This window comes from Parasteatoda tepidariorum, chromosome 1, assembly GCF_982258835.1.
Source record: "Parasteatoda tepidariorum strain Cologne lab strain chromosome 1, Ptep-v5.0, whole genome shotgun sequence".
In the NCBI taxonomy this organism is placed as follows: domain Eukaryota; kingdom Metazoa; phylum Arthropoda; class Arachnida; order Araneae; family Theridiidae; genus Parasteatoda; species Parasteatoda tepidariorum.
The window spans coordinates 23,908,077-23,931,455 of record NC_141755.1 but is presented as its reverse complement, the minus strand read 5'-3'; the positions used below and the strand labels follow the sequence as shown (position 1 = coordinate 23,931,455).

General features: G+C 30.6%; 1 protein-coding gene across 1 annotated transcript; it reads right to left on the bottom strand.

The window, feature by feature from the left end:
* Window positions 1-1,201: 1,201 nt before the first annotated feature.
* On the bottom strand, window positions 1,202-22,340 carry LOC139425510 (uncharacterized). The gene is made up of 2 exons (XM_087164181.1): window positions 22,208-22,340; window positions 1,202-2,101 (listed from the first exon to the last, which is right to left on the bottom strand). The coding sequence occupies exon 2, from the start codon at window positions 2,095-2,097 to the stop codon at window positions 1,651-1,653; it is 447 nt and encodes a 148-aa protein (XP_087020307.1). The 5' UTR covers window positions 2,098-2,101; window positions 22,208-22,340; the 3' UTR covers window positions 1,202-1,650.
* Window positions 22,341-23,379: the final 1,039 nt, after the last annotated feature.

The window sequence follows — 23,379 nt, the reverse complement described above, 5'->3', positions numbered from 1 at the left end:
ACAAATTTCCGGGCCCCTAAAAAAATATTTCGAAAATAAATTTCTGAGGAGTAGTAATAACAATAAAAAGAATCTATTGAACTGTATGATTCAAGAGAAACATTCTAGAAAATTTTGAATGCAGACAATTGAAGATTATTTTTCTAAAATAAAGTTTACGCATCTAATATTTAAGCAAAATATAAAACAACACAGCAATGCTGTATGAAAATAAAAATAGTTTTGTGACCACAAACAATTGTAATTAGAGATTTTTGCCTAAAATCACTGATTAGCTGAATTATTTTAAAGATTGTACCCTTCCATTTGCAGCTTTACATATTTGTTAAGAATAAGCTTTTAGCTCTTGTTGACACTAATCATTTGTAAGAGATTTTGAGAATATGCATTCTCGTTGCATTTACTTAAGCCGCTGGAGTAAAAATTGCAACAATTAAAATTCAACTGTACTTTCGAATTTGATTAGTGCAATGTTTACACAAGTTTGGTTTATCACAATAAAGAAATTTGAAATAAAAAATGCCTTGTTTGAGATAAACTGTTTCTTTCAGTAATTTCTTTTTTAAAAAGTAATATTGTGGACCAAAAGTAATATTGTGGTTACTAAATTTTGAGGTCCTCCAAAAAGTGTGGGTCCTAGGCACGTGCCTATTGGGCTTAGGAGATAATCAGGCCCTGTCTAGTATGAGTTTATTCTAGACTGTATTTCGTGTTCTCAACGGTAGGGAGCAGTATGTGCAGAGGTTGAACTTCCAGGACTCGCCTGCATTGATTTCTATTTGTTTATTATATTTACTTATTTATTTACTTTTTTAGTTTACTTCATCTTTCGACTTATTTTTTTGTTGTTTTCGATGGCGAACAATGCGCTTCCAAGTGGCCGCAGTTGCTCTTTTAGATGCACTGTGGGACGAAGTACTAATTTATTATCTGAAATGAAGATGTTTAAATTTTCCTGAAGACGACGTCGAATGCATTATGGAGGAAAGACTGTAAAAAAAGAAATAATCCCGTTCTGCTATAACATCAGAGGAGGACAGCAAGTGCTTGTTGTTGTTTTTTTAGGATAGATGGTGTGTAGAGAGAAAGTCATATATGTAACAGTTAAGTTACTGTTCAAGTTAGCTTTGCTTAACTCACGCAGACAAAACATTTACTTGTGACTTAAAAATATTAGTTAAAAAAAAAGCATTGTGTATTATTTTATCATGAAAAATACAGTTTATTTAATGCGCATTGATACAAAGATTGTCACACTGAATAAACTGAATATTAAACATATATTCGTTTAAATAAATTATTAAAATAATTGCTTAAATCAAACAGAAATCATTTAAAATAAATCCATCGATGAAGCAAGAATTTCTGGATGCAAAATGCAATATATTGGATTAATAATTTATGTTTAACTAAAACTAGTTTATGAGAAAAAATATCAAGACAAACCATTATTTGAAAAATGTTGGAACATTTACATCTTAGTTAGAGCATGAACAACTTCGAACACTTCAGAAGTAATCAAAGTACTGAAAAGTCTATTGTTGGCAGTTTTTAAAAGAGAAAATTTAAAACACTCAAATCCATACATTTGTGTTAAGGATGATTTATTTAGAAAACCATCATTTTCTTTAAACACTTAATCATCATTTTTCAACCCCACCGAAGTGGTCTCGGTCTTCCAAAGGAGTATCCTGAAGCACCGAATTTTCCACGAACAAAGGTTTTAAAAAATTTGGAATCTTCAGGTTTATACTTGAAATATATTGTTGGGTTCGATTTTGCGAAAGTGCTTAATCCTCTTTTTGTCATGATGGGGTGTATATCATTAATATCATCGCCGCTTTCCTTTCTATTAAACCGAACTGTTTGTGGAACTTCGAAGAGATATTCTTTGTTCGAACCATTCATATCTTTAAGAACATTCACCAGTATCTTAGAGTAAGTCTTGTCAAGAGGTAGCTGATATTCATCTTCGAATTCTCTTTCATCATTCGTAAAAACATCGAGACCAGCATCATATTCTGCTGCCGAAATGCGAGCTTGATTTGAAAGACTTGTAAAAACCAATAGAAAATACAAGAAGGTCACGGGACACATTTTGCTAAAAAAATTAAAATAAAATATTTAATTAACTTAATAATTAAAATAGATAATTACATTAAAATAAAATAATTGGCATTTTTAATATTTTTGACTATACAGGGAACAAATCACGAAAAGAGCTATAAGCACATCATCGGTGAGTTTTAACACAACAGGAAATGGGAAAAATGGACACAACTCGAAATGAATGCTTACGAAAATGGACACAGCTATTTAAGAAAATTGACGAAGAATTTAATTCCATTTTTCAAACTTTTTTAGCATTGTCTTTTTTTAAAATATAAATCATTTGCATAAATATCTTGGAACAGTATACTGAATTAGTCTTTTTTAAAATTAAAAAAAAAAGACTTTAAAAGCCAGCCATTGTTCTTACAAGGTTGCCACGGGTGGTATAAAATTGTAATAGGAGTAGTAAATTTACGTTGTAGGGTAGGTAGGTATTAAATTTACGTCACACTAGAGCTGTACAATGGGCTATTGGCGACGGTCTGAGAAACATCCCTGAGGATGATCCGAAGACATGCCATCGAAATTTTTATCCTGTGCAATAGGAGCGGCTCCCCTGCTTTGGTAGCCCGATGACCTACGTGTGTAGTCGAGCACTTTACGGTATGACAGTTTAACGAGAACCGATACCGGTGTACCCTCGTTCACTATGCAGGCTGATCAAAGTGGTCACCCACCCGCTTACTGACCACTGCCAGTGATGCGTGGTTTTGGTGTTCCACTGGGAACCGTGGGATTCAGTCCACTGCGGAACTTTAAGTTGTAGGCATTTACAGTTTTTAGATTCACGATATTGTTTAGAATTCTGAATACGAAGACATCGTCTGAAAAGTAACATATGTAATATAACTAGTCACCCAGACGTCAAATGATCGGATTTTGCCTCGTAATGATTAAACTTATTAGTGTTTAAATAAGTAAGGAAAATGAAGCACGGAATTTTTCGTTTATTTGTAAAATTTGGAAGAAAAACTGAATCGGCGAATTTTTTTGCTATGCATATTTTCTGACTTACAACTAATCAATTTAATCCATCCAATTAAACTTCGAATCAATCAAAAATTAGTTTAATCACACGTTCTTTTGAATTATTTATCTTTGGTTTCACGACGATGTAAGGTGGTAACGTCACCGATTTCGTATTGTAAAAGGTATATGAAATCACGAGTTTCTTTTATTGATACTTGCGATTAATGAAATCTCAATAAGAACTAATGAAATAGAAGTAAAGTTATATGTTGATATTAAAATTTTGGTAACTTCTGAATATTAAATTTTAAATTATACCATATATATAATTAATCTTTCTTTTAGTGAGTTGAACGTTTAACTCAGATTATGGTAAATCTAATATTATGAAGCCGAGCCAGAATACTACAAATAATTTTAAAAAAAGTTGTTGTATATTAGGTACCAGGAATGAGTAGAATAACGATGTTATGGTATTCATCGATTTAAGAGGGTGATATAAAATCAATTTCCACAGTACTTATTTCATGCACCTTGGCATAATAGGTTCTCATAACAGCAGTACTTACAGCGGCAAGGAACTTGAACGGCAACAGAAGTATTTTAATACCACATCTAAATAAGCATTACTGGCGTCAATAATAGTTTGGCGATATTTTTTACGGTATTCAAAATAAGTACGGGTCTTAAATAAATAATCCCTAGAAACTGAAGCAGTAAAATATATGTACCGATATTATTTCGATCGTCAAAAATGGTTATAAAACTATTAATGTCGTTACTAATGATTTTCGAGAAATAAAATTAGTTAATTTTTGTAGCAGTTACGAATTGAAATAAAAAAAGTTTCGTATTAAAATGATAAATTAATAGAAAAAAGGTACTTATTCCTAATTTATGTAAACTATAAAAATTACCATATTGTTATTAATTTTTTAATTTCGTTTTATAACAGTCGTTGAACAGTCGACCCAATTTTTTGGATTTACGACTACTTATGTTGTACTCCATAGCCTTGTAATTTTGAACCCAATCCAGAAGACAAGGAAACTCCTGGATCAAGTATTGGGAGAAATTTGCCATCGTGGACTACTTTTTTATCCCGCTAACTAACCCGCATTTGCGATTCACGGAGAGGGAAACCACGAAAACCTCCCACTGTTAGCCTGACGGCAAGGGGACTCTAGCCCATGATCCGTCTACCACTGAGGATCTTTTACGTCTGCACTGATGTCGGTGCAAGCCGAATGCGGAATTCTTATCAACCAGCCATCTTTGGGATTCGAACCCGGTTCATCTCATTGGAAGGCGAGCGCTCTATCCCTTGAGCCGTCAATGATGCTTAATTAATTTCAGTGAAAGATCAAAATATAATGAAAAAATAAATTTTGTACAATTATTAATAGTGACTCCGTCTTATTACTATATATACCAAAATCGCTTAGTTAATTTTTGCAATAGGTACTGCTTTTATGTTAATTTGTGTTTTTTTTATCAATAAGTACTAAATATACTAAGATTGGCATTAAGATACTTCTTTGAAAATAGATTTTTACGACTCACCGAATGGAATTAATTTTTACGACCCACGGTACAAGAGAAAATTGTTGATCATGGTAATTTTTTAATATCAAAGAGTTGACTTAGAGCAATAACATTGCCAAATGATACTGATTGTAATTAATGTTTATTTTGAAGGATTGAACTTCTAAAAACATGTTTTGCTTCATCTTATAGCGTAAAGCTACCGGGAAGGGTAAAAAAATAATAAAAGAACGAAATTGTTTAAGCTTAAGTACTTGTTTTGGTATATATCTTTCAGATTTGCGTATGGTTTTGTAGTGCTGATTAATACTAATTTATTGATCACTTACTTTTTTTCACCCCGTACAAAAAATGAGTATTCAGCTAACATTTAAAAACCTTCCAATGCATACCAAACATTACTTAGTTTGCGAATTTCAATATAAAAAAATTAATCCTTTTTAATATTTTTAACCAGATTAATGAATGATGTTTTAATGGTTGAAAAAATCATGAGAGAATAAGATTGAAATAACATACAGTTTAACACCTGTGCAAACTTTAATTTCAAAATGTTAAACACTCTTTTTCGAATAATTGCTTCTCTACAATTTTTAAAACTAATTTGATTTGAAGACTTAGGTTTTGAAATAAATTTTTTGCCGTTTAACTAGACATAAATGTTAATTACACAATTACTCCTTAATTTCAATTCATTTATTGGTTTTACTTTTTAAAACTTACTTCTTTACTTTTTAAACTTTTTTTTTAAAAAAAAATATCTAAGTATTTTCAGCATTTTAAAATCTTAATTACAAATTGTTGACTCTTTTCCTTATAATAAAAAAATCTTATATGTCTTATAAATAAAAAAAATAATATAATGTCTTATAAATAAAAAAAATTTGGATATTTTTAACATACGAGCCATCATCTGAATATACGCCATTTTCTTAAATTAATTCAAATAATGAAATGTACTTCCAATCGTAGTCTTGGTCCGAAAAATCTGAAAGAAATTGTTTTATCGTGCAAATTTATCACACAAAAAATTTCAATGAAAATGTATGACATAACGGCAACGGCCATGGGTTGATTTGGAATGGGCAAAATACAAATAGTAATTAAATCAATTTCAATTAAAAATTCCTATTAAATGTCCTTGATTCTATTAGAGTTAAGATTTTATTTAATAAATACAGATAATATGAGAAAAATATCGTTTGCTCAAACTCTAATTTAATATTTAGAGATGGAAAATATCCACGTTAAAATTATTTTTGCATTTATATTTAAACAAATGCATTGCATCCAATTTAGGGCCTTGCTCATTTTCTTTTCAGCTAATATCAGCGTCTATCGATTTCTTTGAGTAAAAGTTGCAGTGAATAAATTATATGCACTTTAAAGATATTTCCGAAGCATTATACATTATAGAATATTTCTCTGCTAAAAATCAGGAAAGAATGCCGCCTACAATCTATTCTAAGCATTCTTAGGTATTTCTATTTATAGTCTTGGATTTTTGTTGGAATGTGTGCTGTTTGTATTTATTTTCAGTGAGCAAAGTATCAATAATTTAAGAAACCCGTAGGCTTTTAAGAAATGAGATGAAAATGTTATTTGTTTTGGACGTTTCATTCTGATAAAGTATGTTCCACTTACCAGTTGAAACTTAAATAAAATACATACTAAAGTATTCAAAAAAAGAAAAATTAATAATTCAATAGAAAAGCCTTCAATTTTTTTCTTTTAATTTCTTCTCAGTAATTCCAATACTACTCTAACACATAACCCAATATTTTCCTGCTAAAATTATACTAAAAATAATGGGCTGATAGCGACTGCATTTCGTTATGGCAATCACCTGCGGAAATACAGGATATGTGATAAGATCAGACCTGTGGAATAAAACTTGTGAATAATTACATTTATATAATTCTATACAACAATTGAATTATTATTAATGGAATTATAGTGCTCAAAATGGATTACAGTCCGCAAAAAAGGATCCCGCTTAATAACTATCCCTCTTAATCTAATGAACGGATCTTCTCGTTTCAGGACTCAATATTAATTGTTCTATGGAATGACCCAAAATATGCTAATTAATTAATGCAGACAATTTTTTAAGTTGTGAAATCAGACACAAAAAGAGTACTTTCTCTAAATAAACATACCTTTTTTTCGTCGGATTTCGATTTCTGACCTCAGAATCTGGGGAATATGGTCCCTATAGTTTGGTCCGGAGAGTGATCCAAAGTTTGAACCCCTTGATGTTAATTATACATTAAGCATATTTCATCATATCTCGAGAATTTTTTCAGCTATTTGAAAAATGCCTGCACGCAATTATAAAATTAGTTTATCAAACGATAATTTCATAGCAAAAAATATTTTTTAGTAAATATTTATGACTTTTTACTATTTTATTTAATAATAGTAAAAAAAAAAGCTTGAATTGTACAGTATACAATTTTTTACAATATCTTAAATAATGCAATTTTTCATGCTGAAATAAAAAATTGTTCTTAGGAAATCAAATTTAAAAAATAAAACTTTTTAAAAGGTTTAATTTCGAAAATTAAGGTATCGTCTCATCTAATTAGTTAGAATATTTAATATCATCCCCTCGAATCATTAAGATTGAGTTCTAGAACGTGAAGATCCGATCGTTAGATCAAAAGTTATTCTGGGGTGATTCTTTTTTTATTTTGCGCTTTGTACGTTTATTTAATTTATACCGTTTTGTTAAGTTAAAAAAATCCTTAAAGTAATTTCTTATTTTTAAATAATCAATATTTTGCAAATTTTTGTTTCTGATCCACTGTAGTTTAGGTGTTAATTCTTAACAGTTACTTATTAAGTAAGCTAGTAAGGAATTAGCAGTTAGGTGTTAATTCAGTTCTTAACAGTAACTGCTCAATGCTAAGCATTGAGCAGTTACTGTTAAGAACTGGAGTTCAAAACCCGATCATAGCTTCAAGCGCACCGATATTCAGATTGATGTGGTAACAGATAGTCTGTAGATCGAAGATGGTCGATGGATTGAAGATGGCCCGTTTCTCTTCCAGCAGGATAATCCATGCATCGAGGCTTGCACAGACGTGGTTTGATAAAATGGGTGCTCAAAAACTGGACTGGCCTTCGCAGAGCCCCGCTCTAAATACCATAGAACACATTTGGGAGGAATTAGAGCCCAGATTAAGTAGTCAGTCAAATCGACCCTCCTCACTGAAAGTACTCACTTTAGATGTGCTGGAAACCTGGAAGTCAGTTCCTATGGCCACCTATCCAGGCCCCTCTTCCCCACTGGGCACTAAGGGCACGTGCCCAGGGCCCCGCGATCGAATGGGGCCCCCTAGTTCCTGCCAGATTACCAAATGATAACCGATACATTATTACCGAAAAACATTAATTTTGAAAAATCTGATGATAATGACTTACTACAATACCTACGCTTATTATATTAGCTTTAGTTTGCCGCATGCGGATAGCTATACCTTGTACAACATAGCTTGAACTTTTTGACAGATGGGTCAGTGATGGGAAACAGAAAATATCTATTGGTGTAAAAAATGTGTTGGCTAAATATGTGGCTGTATGTATGTTTTAAACTATTCAAAATAAATAAATTCATTCGTCAATCAATTTTATTGCACTAGACATAAAAACATTGGGTAGGTAAGAAACCATTGTTTTCAGTTTTTCTATTTAAATTTTACCTCGAAGCAATAAAAACCACTTAAGACTTTCGGAAAATGCTTGAGTCCTTAACAGGTACTTTTATGTTGTGTGTCTATTCTTATGATTATTATCAATTTTTAATATTATTAAAATAAGAAGATATTGTTCGTCGTTGCAAAGTTATATCGATTTCAGATTTGACATCTGTCAAAAAGAAAGATCAAACTAATAAATAAACAGGGTATAATACTCCACTCTCTCTCAAAAATGAGTTTTTCCGATATTAGTATGTTTAGGTTAATTTAAATACCTATATGTAAGTATAAGAATACAATTTTAAAAAAAATTATTAAATTAAAAAAAGAATTATTTGATGCGGTGTGGTTTATGTCTTAAAGAAACCTATTCGAACGTCATTCGTAATACCAAAGACAAAAAAGGGGAATTCCCGATTCCCGATCGTCGTTTGACTTGACGAACGGGAATTCCCTTCAAGTATTTGTCTGCGATGTTGTGGCGTTTGTTTTGTTTGTAGTTGTTAGTTTGTTACTGACTGTGCTCGAGCTCTGATAAAAAAATAGTATTGTTTGATTAAATCGTCGTTTTGTCTGTTTTGTGTTAGCGAATATTTTCGTTATAAAATTAATTAAATAGTGAATTATAATATAAAATGTCGAAACGGTCATATCCTAGTGGATCTGAAAAAAGGAAAAAAGCTCTACATCAGAAAGAAGTAATTGAAAAGTTACCAAAATTAACATCATATTTTACTACTACTACTGGAGAAACTTCTGTAAGTAGCAATCAACTCATAAATGTTCCACATGATGACTCAGCTCAATTACAAATTGCGGGAATTTCTAAACCTTCATGTTCCAATTTTGAAAAAGAGATTGAATCAGAAAGCGACTATTCCTACGACGAAAGTGCAACGACTTCAGTGACTTCACTAAAACCGACAACTCCAACTGTGTCAATTGAACAGCAGTTTTCCAACACAGAAGAATTAATATCGCACGATCCCGCCGATTATTTTCACGAAAAGTTTGTTGAAATAAATCGCGAAATTTTAATTCGTAAGGGACCAGTATATTTTCAAAATAAAGATTCTGACTTTTCCGAGGCATCCAGAACATACAAAGATGGTAATAAATTAGTAACGAGATATTTCAACAAAGCATTATTTATTCGCAAATTAAAGAACAATGAAAGCGTCGAAAGAAAATGGTTGCTGTATTCGCCTTCCAAATGCTCTGTATTTTGTTTTTCATGCTGCTTATTTAACCCAACTGATGTTAATCTTTGCTCTCGGAATGGATGTAATGATTGGAAGCATATTAATCACATAATTTTAACACATGAAAATAGCCCAGCGCATAAGCAATCTATGATGACTTATCTGGCACGAAGTAAAGCGGTTGGTAAAGTAGATATAGACTTATTATCTCAAAATCAAAAGGAAGTGGATTACTGGAGAAACGTACTTAAACGGATTGTAGCTGTTGTAAAATTTTTGGCATCGAGAGGGCTTCCATTTCGCGGCGACAATGAAATCCTAGGATCTCCAAACAATGGAAATTATTTGGGTTGTGTGGAATTATTGAGTGAATTTGATCCATTTCTTGCAGATCACTTAAAAAAATTTGGGAATCCTGGAAAGGGTAACATTTCTTATTTATCAGCAAATATCTGTAATGAGTTTATTGAAGTAATGGGAAAACAGGTTCTAAAAAAAATTATAAATGAAGTTAAATCAGCAAAATATTTTTCCATAAGCGTTGGCAGTACGCCCGATCTGTCTCATATTGACCAGCTAACTTTCATCATTCGATACGTAAAAGACTGTGTTCCTGTTGAAAGGTTTTTGAAATTTATACCTATTAAAGAACATAAATCTAAGTATTTAGCGGAGACCATCTTAAATTTTTTAGAGATACATGATATTCCCATAAAAGATTGCAGAGGACAAAGCTACGACAATGCTTCAAATATGTCGGGAAAGTATAGTGGTCTACAAACAAGAATCAAGGAAAAATGTGAATTTGCCACCTTTATACCATGTGCAGGACATTCACTAAACTTGGTAGGTGTCCATGCTGCTGGGTGTGTACCGGAGGCATCACAGTTTTTTGAAATAGTTCAGAAAGTGTACAACTTTTTTTCGGGCTCTACCCACAGATGGAATATGTTAACAGAACATTTAGGTTCAAACAAAGTTGTTAAGAGTCTTTCACAAACCAGATGGTCAGCCCGAGCTGATGCAGTAAGTGCTTTGCATGGGGGTTATAAAAGAATATTAGAAGCTTTAATCACCATCGCAAACGATACTGAACAGGCACGAGAAACAAGAGACGAAGCCCTTAGTCTGTCTAGAAAAATGGGAAATCTAGAATTTATTATACTGACGGAAATCTGGAGCACTATATTGGAAAGAATAGACAAAACAAGTAATTATCTTCAGAAAGAAACAATAACACTGGACGTTGCAACCAATTTGTTGACTTCACTTTATGATTTTATTACTAACCTCAGGGATAAATTTGATAACTTCGAATCATCTGCCAAAGAAAATAACCCAGAATCTGACTACAAGGATCTATCTCAAAGAACAAGACGTAGAAGCTCACGGCAGAGTTTTTTTGATGGCTCTGCGCCATCAGTCCAATTGAATGGAAAAGAGCGATTCAACGTAGAAACCTTTCTCCCAATAATCGATACCTTGAGTGTTCATCTAAAACAGCGACAAAGTTCATATGAGATCGTCAGTCAACGTTTTAGTTTATTTTTTCACTTAAAAACTCTGAATTCCGAAGAGATACGACAAGGATGCAAAGAATTTTCTCAAATCTATCACGAAGATGTAAATGAAAAAGAGTTAGAAATAGAATGTCAACATTTAAAAGAATACTTAATAAATGTTCAGAGTGAAAATGAAGCATCTAACAGTGTACAGGAAGTATATAATCTATTAAAGCAAAACAAAATTGAAGACACATTTCCTAACGTAGAAATTGCATTGAGAATATTTTTAAGCATGATGGTAACTAACTGCAGCGGAGAACGCTCCTTCTCCAAATTGAAACGAATAAAAAATGAATTAAGAAGTACAATGCTTCAAGAGAGATTAAATAGTTTGTCGCTGATGTCCATAGAATGTGATATTCTCAATACCATAGATTTTGAAGAAGTGATTAACGATTTTGCTCATCTTAAATCTAGAAGGGTACCTTTGCAATCAACATAGAATTAATCTAAGGATTTTAAGTTAAGCGAGTTACTTTTGTAGATTATTTTTTATATTTCCTATTTTTTTATAGCTAGTAACTAAATAAAAATAAATTTAGAACCTTGTTTGTCTTTCTTTATCTATTGTAACTAAATAGTGTTTTCTCAAGGTCATAGGGGCCCCATGATCCTAATGTGCCCAGGGCCTCAAATAGTTTAAAGACGGCCCTGCACCTATCAAAAGCAGGTAGACAGTCTTTCCAGACGTGTGTAGGTTGTCATCGACGCAAAAGTGGGACCAACATCACATTAATATGGGCCTCAAGGACCTCTAAGTCCATATCATTGGCCAGATAGTGTAGCAACTTGAATAATGCCTGTATGTAATGCTTCTTGCATGAATGTGTAATGTCGGTTAAATTTGGCATTATGTAGTTATATGTTGGATCTTGTAATGAAGCAATTTGTATCATAATAGTTCAATTTGCTGCAACTTTAATACTGAACAAAATTTTAGCGCTAGCAATTTTAAACAAAACTATAATCGAATTCAATATTACATGAGATTCTGATTCCAATTTAAAAGAAAGACAGTTCAACTTAGAATAGTGTTAATGATACAGCAAATTTAAAATCGATTACGGTTAAAGGTCACGATATTAAGATTTAAAGCTTTATCGATTTTTTGAAAGTTACACATCAAATCCAACTTATCACTTTCATTTTCAAAGAATAAATATATCTTCCAAGAAATCTATCCAGACCACTTCCATCACACTTAAAATATTAAAATTTATTTTTCATTTACCAATTTTTACTTCAGATAGAGAAATTTCAGACGCTAATTTGAAAATAATAAATATTATCATATTTTTAATTAAAAGAGTATTTTCTATAGTTGGTTAGAACTTAATAGGTATTTAGGGAGGGAGGGGAAGATGCTCTATTGTCCAAGAAAAATTAAAGCAGTGCGTGGGAAGAAAATTCCTGAATGAGTCACGAACATAGATTGATTTTTCTCTTATAAGAATTCCGGAACTATTTACGAATGTCATTTGCATCAAATTTCTCTCTCAAACACGAGAAATCAGAACACTTGACTGAAATTAATTTATACTTAAGCTTTATTTTAAATACATCAGAATTTAAAACATAAAAACCATATCTTTTTTTTCAAGTTCTTGTAAAAATAAAACAATTTCAGGTTTTCAATTTTTTATTATAATAGTTTTGCACAAATATATTAGTTTCTCGATAAATGGTAACATTTCACAATAAAGGAAGGTACCTAACATGAAACACTTATGTAAATATTAAGTTCAGAACATAACAATTGCTATGATACACATAATTACTATATATAATGTATAGTGAGCAAAAAAAACGGACCTCCCTAATTAACTTTTGATCTAATGATTGGATTTTTCCCTTTCTAGGATTCAATCTTAATGGTTTAAGGGGGTGATCTCAAATATGTTAATTAATATGTGCATACGATTCTTTAAGTTACGAATTTAGACACAAAAACGTACTTTCTCTGAGCAATCATATCTCTCTTTCGATGGATTTGGATTAATGACCCCCGAAATACAAGGGATAGCCGTTATCTGTGAAATATGGTTTCCATATTTTGAACAGAAGAGACGCCAAAAGTCTGGCTCCCTTTTTGTTAATTTTACTTTTTGCGTGTTTCGCTATGTATCGAAAACTTTTTAAGAGAATTTATGAATCTTTGTAGACAATTATAAAATTTGTTTATACATAGATAATCCCAAGCAAAAATAATTTTTTGGTAAATATTCATTATTTTTTCTTATTTTATTTAAAAATAGTTGAAAAGGTTTTGAATTGTAAGGCATTCAAAGAATCATTTCAAAGAATGTAATTTTATATGGGAAATTACAAACAAAAGTCAGCGAAATTGGTGGAATAGTTTCTGAGAAATTGAAAATGAAGTCGTATTTTTAAAATTTCATTTATCAGGTTTTGTTTGACAGATTTCGTTTACACTTTGAATTTTGCCATGTAAAATTACATTCTTTTAAATTATGCAAGGAATTGTATGCCTTAAAATTCAAACAGTTTTCGACTATTCGGAAATAAAATTATAAAAAATAATAACTATTTACTGAAAGTTGTTTTTTGTATGGAATTTTCTTTGGATAAATGAATTTTATTATTGTGTGCAAAAATGTTTCATTTTGTTTAAAAAGTTATGTATGGCGATATATGGCGAAATACGTAAAAATAAAATTAACATTAAGGGGTTCAAATTTTGGATCTCTCGTCTGACCAAACTATTGGTACCATATTTCCCAGATTGCGGCTATTCCCTGTATGTTGAGGGTCAACAATGCGGATCCTTTGAAAATAAAATGTTTATTCAGAAAAAGTAAATTTTCGTATCTAATTTTGTAACTTGAAATGTCATCTGCACTAATTAATTAGTATTTTTGAGGTCAGCCCCTCAAACTATTAAGATTGAGTGCTAGTTCGTAAAGATCCAATCATTCGATCCAAAGTTATTCAGGGTGGTTCAATATTTTTTTCCCGCAATGAATATGTTACCGGTATAAATTATTGAGAAACGGCCGAATTTGCAAAATTGTAGAGCATCGCAGTGAAAAGGAAAAAAATATTAACAAATCTAAAAAGTTTAGTAAAATTATCCTAATATGGGATCGTACCAAAATAGTAGACAAAACATGCTAAGTAATCAAACTCTAATTGTTATAACTTTTGACCATTGCTATTTTTACATTGTTTAATGACAACAATAAACATAAAAGTATTCCCACTTATTTAACTACAAATAAAACACCTTAATTTTGAACATGAAACTCAACGAATTTGAGGTTTTACTGGTTTCTGTGGGAAAATCTTAAGAGGATGCCATACCGAGGGAGAAAGTTTTCATTGCGAATTCTATAACACCGCCTTAACTAATTCAGAATTAAAATTTTAGAAAAAGTGTGTTCAGACAAAGCTAGAGTAAGCCATGAAGTTTCAATTGCTGAAAAAAATTTCAAAATATAAAAATGCAAGCAAATTATTGGAACAGAACATCTCCTTACTTTAGGTTTGATTGAACTTACTTTTTCTAAAATTTTTATTTTCAATTAGCTATGGCGGTGTAATAGAATTTGCAATGACAATTTTCTGCCCTATTTGTGTTGTTGTTGTTGTCGTATGCCTGTCTAGGCAGAGGGTTGCGATTGTTCTTGTTTTCCAGTGGCGCTATCTATGGCCAAGAATTCGACTTCGGCCACACCATACGTCACAACCGTTTATTGGGTGGAACCATTCCTACACCCATTCCTTCATCCACAGATCGTAATTTTGACCTGCATCTGAGAACGATTGACCTGCAATCCAGTACGCCCAGATATTTTGATTTGTTATGGGAACATGGAGGACTTTTGCGACTCAACAGATTTAACGTGCATCAGTCACTTTACTTCGGCCGGCTGGGCTCGAACCCACGAACTCTCGGACATGGGCCCAGCGCCCGACCGACCAGGCTATCCCGGCCCTTCTGCCTTAGTATAGCATCCCATTAAAGACAAAGTGTATTCGAAGAATCCGAAAACGGTTTGCGATTCAAAGACAAATCGAACCCATTGATGCGTCAAAACTGGACATTTTGCCTTTGTGACGTCATTGCACTTAATTTCAGACACGTGATTTCATAAACTTAGAATGTATATCTTTTTTTCCGTAATTAAAATAAAAGACAATAAAACCTGCCTGCATGTATTGTGAGTATTTTTATTGCCAAATGTTAAGTATTCTATAAATATGTTTCAGATTTATCATTAGCCTTTTTATGTTTTCACGATTCATTAGGAGAATAAAAACTTACAGTTTAATTGTCATTTCAGTTTTTTACGATACATATTTATGAATTAACCATCAGAAAACATCATACTGAATCAAATAGGAATAAATAATTTATACGAATTCTTATGCTTCATATAAGGGTAAAATACGATGAATTTTAAAACTAAAGGCTAAAGACATCCAAATTAGGTTAAAAGCAAATATAATTTTATAAGTCATCGTTTCTTTAACCATCCTACGTTTAATTTTAGTTTCTAAAAACTAGTTTATAATTTATCGATGATAATCCTTCTAAGAGCAAATTTAAGAGCAAAACTCATAATGAGGTTAATAACCCTAATTACTCTTGGTCAGAATACTATTTTTAAAAAATGTTATCACTTCTGTGAATGCCAACGCTGTTACCTTAAAATAAATATTTTCTCATGTTTTTAATAATTAATTGCTTTATCAAATGCATATGAAGTGTGACATATGTTGCTGACATGTGCTTCAAGATAATTAACTATGCAAATAAATGTTATTACTAATGTCATTTTGAAAGAAAGTGTTTTTTTTAAAAGAACAAGTTTTGCACTCTTGAATACACTCTCCAAAGTAAAACTCTCACTTCTGACGATTCTGCAATCCTTGTATTTAACAATATGTAGCAATATTTAGTTAATTTCGAAAATTATTTTGTCGCGAAATCACGTTTGTGACGAAACGGGAACTCTCAAATATAGGACGAAAATGTTTCCTCAACTCGAAACCTCATCGTAGTGCATTGTAGTAGATTTTAAACTGTAATGACTAAACTGGGATGAGGACTAGATAATCGAAAATAAAGTGAGGAATGAAGCCAACCGACCTGAATTATGATAGCTTGGTAGCATCCTATGCTTGGTCTATCCCGGGTTCTAATCCCACAACGAGTATGGGTGCAAATTTATATCTCTGTTCTATTTGTCTTTCTTGTGTTATTAAGATGACATAGATGACAAACTATATGGTCCCCACGATTAATTGATTATTAGAAAAGTTAGGTATATTAAGTTTTTTTTTCTTTTCCCTTTTTTTGGGGGGGAAAGGAAATAGAATGGCGAAATATATTTTACTATTGACGAAATTAATTTCCTCAAAGAAGTGACGATTTTTATTTCATCTCTTTAACGAAATGTTCGCTCGGAGCATACATCAGATAACAGTTTCGTCAGAAACGAAGAAAGTTTCGTGAAATTTGAGTATCCATTTTTTTTACCGTGCATCATAAATTTTGATGAATCACCAATACGTTTCACAATAATGTGGTTTAATTTGAAAATAAACATGGTGTGATTTAACTCATAAATGACAGAAAATTTGTATGGTAATGTGTCAAGCTACTTTATTTATGATTCAATATTTAAACTATAATTCTGAGAGTGTAATGCTTTAGTAGTGATTAAAACGCCTCCTTTAAAACATCATCTTAGTTGTTATATCTAAAAACCACTTCATTAGATCTTTATATGTCTACACCGCAAGACAAGATTTTATTTAACTTGGCTACTCCCACATCTCAGGAATAAATCAACCGATATTTCCGAATGTTTTGCAATTATTGAAAGTTTATTGACTGAACCAAAATTATATTAAAGAAAATCTTCATTAGACAGGGTTTGCCTAAATAATTCATCGGGTTTAAAAGACAATTTATTTACCAATATACGACTTACAAAGACGGGCAATACACACTCTTAGGAATTTCCGCAAAATTCAGATGGCTGGGCGTTAATTTGTTCTGAGAACTCCATTCTTTGAGAAAAAGACCAATGCTTGCAACTGCTATGAACTTCAGCAAAATTAGCAGAGTTGACCGTTAATATGTATGGTCATAACATAAAGCATTTTAACTCAAATAGGTAGTTTCACCCTTTATAATAGTGATAATAGCCTCAGGTTACGAACACAAAGGCCCCAGGTTCGATCCCAGCCTGCGCCAAAACATCTTCGTCACACATCCTCTATATTGGTGATCTTAAACAGCGAACACGCCACTCTCTCACTCAAGGATAAATGCTGCAAAATTTCGTCTCGTTCCACAGTTCGCCTTAAATGGACAATAAATAAATAAATAATCACCTGACTCTCAAACAACATCAAGGCCCGAAATGACGATAACTTTCGCGAGCATGGCGTTAGCACTCAATGACCGGAACACTTGTTACCGATCAATGACCGTAATCAGTAGAGGGGAAACTTTTTAAGGTGCATGTAAAGCTACACACGGCTACCAAGTTGTTGATATAAACTACAAATATTCAATGTGTGTGGTCACCAGACACGCAACTCAATGGCAAACCAATTTCTCATCTCCCAGAACACAATGTTGTCCCTGAGAAGGAAATTGGTCGATTTGAACATATGTTCTTGAAAAATCAAAATTTAAATATTTGATTTTTTTTTTTAAATTCTATTGCTCAGAAAGAAATCGATCGCTATCTTTCAAACTATGTAATTTGACATTAAAAATTAAATTGTTTTAAATTATCATCTAAAAGCTTGAACATCTTACAATTCAAAATACGTTTCGATTATTATTAAATAAAACAATGAAAAATAACATAGAATTACGTAAAATAAATATTTGCACTAAATCACTTTTGGTTTAATGATATTTATAATTGCGTGCAAATTTTTTTTACATTTGTTTAAAGATTTTTCGAGATATGGCGAAATTTGCAAAAGGGAAATTAATATTCAAGAGTCCAATCTTTCGACCGCTGTCCAGGCAAAACTATTGAGACATTGAGACTCTATTTTTGAGTTAGCGGCTATCTCCCATAATTTAAGGGTCAAGAAACCGAATCCGTCGAAATAAAGGTCTGTTTATTCAAAGAACGGTATGTTTTTGTGTCTGATTTCGTAATTTAAAATAGCATCTGCTCTAGTTCATTAGCATATTAAGGTTAGCCCCTCAAATCATTAAATCTTAGTATATGAAAATCCGATCATTCGATCAAAAGTTATTCAGCGTCCATTTTCTTTTTGCCATTAGTACGTCATATTCTTGTACGTATTAGTACGTCATATTCTTTTTCAAACCTTTAAAATAGGATGAATCATTTAGACAATCCTGTATTGTACGCATAAAATAAATAAAAAGTATTTTTTTGCTTTATAAATGATACGCTGCATGCAGAAAATGGTTATTAATATTATTTATATAAATATAAATGTTGTATTTTAAACAAATAGCAAAAATGAAAAGGTAAAAAATTTCAATATTTCCTTTTATAACCTGCAAGAAATTTTTTTTTATCTAGATACATATAATTTCAACCTCTTACAAGTCATATTTCAAAAATAAAATTTCAAGATTCGTGACAAAATATTTTTTCATCAAAGAAACATGAGAAGCATAGTTACGACATTGTAAACACAAAATTAAAGAAAATTACCGCTTAAATTGCAGTAGTTAAAATGTCTAAACCTAGCAAACTTTTTTAAATTTATGTTGGAAGAGAAATATATATCAAATTCTTTTTCTTCACTCCTAAATGGCATTTCAACATTATTAGTTGAAACATAAAACCGAAAAGCAAAAACATTTGAAACATAATTTTGAAAACAAAATAAAATTATTTCGGTCACATTAACTCATATATTTAACAAGTAGAAATAAAGCTAAAAAAAATTGCAGTTGTTAAATGACTTTACATAAGGTGTTCGGAAATGACCACCATTAATTTATACGTTTAATCCTTTCAAAAAGAGAAGACAAAAATAAAAGCATGTTGAAGATCATAAATTAATATTTAGGTAATAAAAATAATATTATTGAAGTATTACAAATGTCTGTTATGGAAAGCACATGAACAGAAAAAAAACCCTTTTTGATTGCTGGCGATGGAGTTATGAAACATGTTTATTAGAAATACCTTCAAAATTCAACCAGCAATCAAACATTATTTAATGTTTTGCTCAACAGCTTTCCTCAATAAAGACTTATCAGATTTCAATAGTGATTTTGTGAAAATAATTCGATTCTAAGGCCTATATTCAGTTTCAGATTTAGACTTATAAATAAGTTATGGTGGAATCAACAGCTTTCCTTAATAAAGATATATCAGATTTCGATAGTGATTTTGTGAAAATAATTTGATTCTAAAGGTTATATTCACTTTCAGATTTAGACTTATTTATGATTCGGGAAAAAAACGACTATATAAATGCAAAAAATCTCTTAGAATATGGGAATAAAAACATCAAACCTCTCAGGTAAAGAGAAAGAAGTTGAAAGGGGATTGTAAGAAGCATCTTTAATATAAATCAGGCAATCAAACAGGTTTTAATATTTTTCCCCCTCTTCATTAAAAGTGATTCAGCAGTCAAAACTGCTTCCTCTCCTTTTAGCTTAAATGTTAATTTGCGACCCTTAATGTTTATATTTTTTACACAAATTTGAAAAATGTGCACATTGCAGTTGCTGTTTAAGGAATAAGATGTGGAACACATATGTATCACAATCGGAATAAAGTTAGCAATTTTTATTTTTTTAAGAAACCATTTTTGTTTTATGTTTTTCTCAGTAGCATGCTCATTAAATTATTTTAAGTGGAGACATTTTAAGTGACAGTTGAGAAAGAATAGACAAAACGAAATATTAATAAAATATATCAAATACTGTGGAATAAACATTAATATTCTTTTAAGTACTTACAGTAAGAAATAATAAGATAATGAATTCAATTTTGGAAATTGAAAAAAAAAATGTGCATCGCTGTACTCTCTTACTGTATTAAAGCAGATGAAGAAAATTGCAGTTGGCGGTCAATAAAGAGGAGGAAAGGGGTACATGAAACTGTGACACGGGGGAAAGAAGTGGTACGATGAAGTGTGACATTACATATTTTAGTTAAAAGAAAAACATTTAAAATCAGAATAATAAATATTTATTTTAAATTAGTTTTTGTATTTTTTCATATCGAAACGAGTACACACCTAAACACCTTTATAATTCTGCAGAAAAATGGTACTAAGAAAGATAGTTATAATTTGAAAAAAATTAAAAAATTATCTGTACTTTACAATAATTGAATAAAATTATTTCGTTTAAATTCATGAGTTTAAAAAGATAGAAATAAAAAAAAATTACAATTGCAAAATGCTTTGCATAAGGTGTAATGACAGCCATGAATTTATATGTTTAATCCCTATAAAAAAAGATAAAAATTTAACCATCTTGGTGATCGAAATCAATATTCAATTGATCAAAAAATGATAGCAAAATATTGCAAATATTTATTGAAAAAGGCGTAGACGCAATAGTAAAGATGGGTGTTTGTGATTAAAATTTCTAGAATAGAATAAAAATGATAATTTTACTTCATATCTAATGAGCAATATTACAATAAAAATTTTTTTTGCAATGTATATAGTTAGAAAAATTACTTATTTGGGAAATTTTTGATGAAGAAAATCATGTAAATTTCTCAAAGTCGAAGGGGGAAAGTGGTGATAGGGCTTTGCAAATGATATGAAAAGAGATATTGAAATATTGTTTTTTGTATAGCGTTTTCAGTTAAACAAAAGAAGAAAAAAAATTGTGAAATCTTCAGTAGGAAAGGATAAAACTTTCTTTTCATAAAGGGAATCCTTACGTTACGGTGGGTAAAATAACAGGTGAAAAGACGTTTGTATGCGTCGCGAAAGATTTTTCAAGAAGAAAATATATGGTAATCCAATTTCTTAATCCAAGCTAACTTTATTAAATAATTTTTGATCTTATAATCCCATTTAATATTGAGCCTGCATACTTCTTTCAAGAAATGAAATAGCTTTTTGTGCTTCAAATTATTAAGATTAAATTAAGATAATTTTTCTTATAGCGAAGCTATATTAATGCTTAACTTTTTTTCTAGGGCAACTTGGATAGTACCTAAATTGTAAAAGAATTAATTGAATATAAAGTGAAAATTTCAGTTGAAGAGAAATAGGGATGACGGTAAATGAAATCACGTGATCATCGTCAAAGTTTTAGCATGTAAAACTATGTAACAAAAAAATTCAGCTTTAAATTTTTATGGGCAAGTTAAGATAAAAGTATCTATAATGAAGACTTTTCAACTAAATTCAATTTATAAATTCAATTTAAAAAAAATGTTTTTTGTGGTAACCCTTACATCTGGTATTTAATTTTTGTAGGTGATAATTTAAGTTCTGAAATGAAACACAAAAACGTTCCTTCGAGGAAAAAACATACCTCTCTTCGACGAATTTAGATTCTTGACTCTCAAAATGTGGGAGGTAGCCACTATCTAGAAAATATGGTCTGGCACCGTAACTTAAAGAAACAATATAAAAATAATTTTTAAATTTGTTTCAGTAATTTTTTCAACAAAAAAACTGCATCGGTTATTTGGAATAGAACATCTGACATCCATCAAGGGTTTTTAGTTACTTTTAAACAGTTTTAAAATTACATCGTTCTTTAATATTTTAATCAGTTACTGTTCTTTTTTTCAATTTAAAAAAAAATCACCGAAGATAAATAAAAAAAAATTTCTTCTAAGTTTTGAATCTCTTTGTTTTAAATCTAAATCTTTTTTAATCTTAATCTTAATATCTGAAAATGGCCACAATCAGGAAAAATTGAAAAAAAGTTTAAATATTTATGAGGTTATTGTAAAATTTATAGTTTTTAATTACACACCATTTTTAGGAATTCAGTTGATAGGTTGTAACCATGGTTTCCAAATAATTTATTTCCTTGAACTTATTCTACTCAGTTTCTAAATATTTTTGGATGTGATTATTCGGTATATTTTTGAAACTCAAAAAAGAAATTTAAAAAAAAAAGAAGACTAGAAATGAAATATTTTCTTACCTTTTCTCCTAGATAAATTAAAATTCTAAAAACTCTAATATGATTTAAGACAAGCAATAATTAGTATTGCCTAGCTGTTATGTTCTTGGAAAATTGTTTCTGAAAAGAAGAAGTAAGAGACAGAACACCTCCAGGAAGAGTAGAGCAGAATTAAATTGTAGTCAGCCCATCCCACTATTTACGTCACTAAATGTCTTAGCCAATGGCTGAACGAAGTTCTCAATTTTTAGTCAGAGGCGCGAATGCAAACTTTAAGTTAATGTTCTCCTTAGGGGTTAATTAAAAATATGAAACAGTGTGAAAACTGAAAAAATTAAAGTATTTACAAATTTGTTTTCGATATTTAAAAAATTATGTCGAATATGCGAAACATAAGAAAGAATATAAAATGTGCATAATCGCTTGAAACAAGATAGTTTTAAATAAGAAACGATACTGCACCTATGATTTTATTGATCATTATTTGAAATTCAATGTTCTACTTATTTTATCCTTAAGTTTTCATTTTTGTTCTTTCCTTCTAGTTTTTCATTTTTTGGCCTTGAAATATTTAAGCATTAAGATTCATTACATAGTTTAAGATCAAATACATAGACAATATAAATAACGTTTTGTTCATTTTTTTCCTTTTTAAGGAAGGAAAATAAAGTAAAAGGAGTATTCAAAATGTTTAACAATTTCCTTTTAGATAAACTCCGATTTTGAACTTTAGTTATCCAAATTTCTAGATTTTATTTACGTCATCACAACATTTGAAAAACTTATTTTTCTTTGAAATTTTACGATAAACTCTGGTCATATGTATATTTCTTACATATATTTAAAAAAAAACAAAAAAAAACGGATATTTCATAACTATTATGCTAATAACCATTATACTTACCTTACTTAACCATTATACTGGTCATTAATACTGATCTTAAAAAACGTTTATAAAACCATTTTGGTACTTAATGCCCTTTCAAAAGTGCGCCCCCCTTATTTAAGTGATGATCAAAAAGTGATAGGGCAAACATTTCACTGATAGGATTCATTCGGGAGAAACAAAATTATTCTGTCAATAAAAATAAATAATTAACATAAATACTTATTTTCAGTCCTAAAATCAAAACACAGTGCTATTTTGAAATTTAAGTGTTCGATATCAATCAGAAATATCCAATTGATTTAAA

Excerpts from the sequence above, each read along its gene's own strand:
- LOC139425510 (XM_087164181.1), bottom strand. The coding sequence starts at position 2,097 with ATGTGTCCCGTGACCTTCTTGTATTTTCTATTGGTTTTTACAAGTCTT.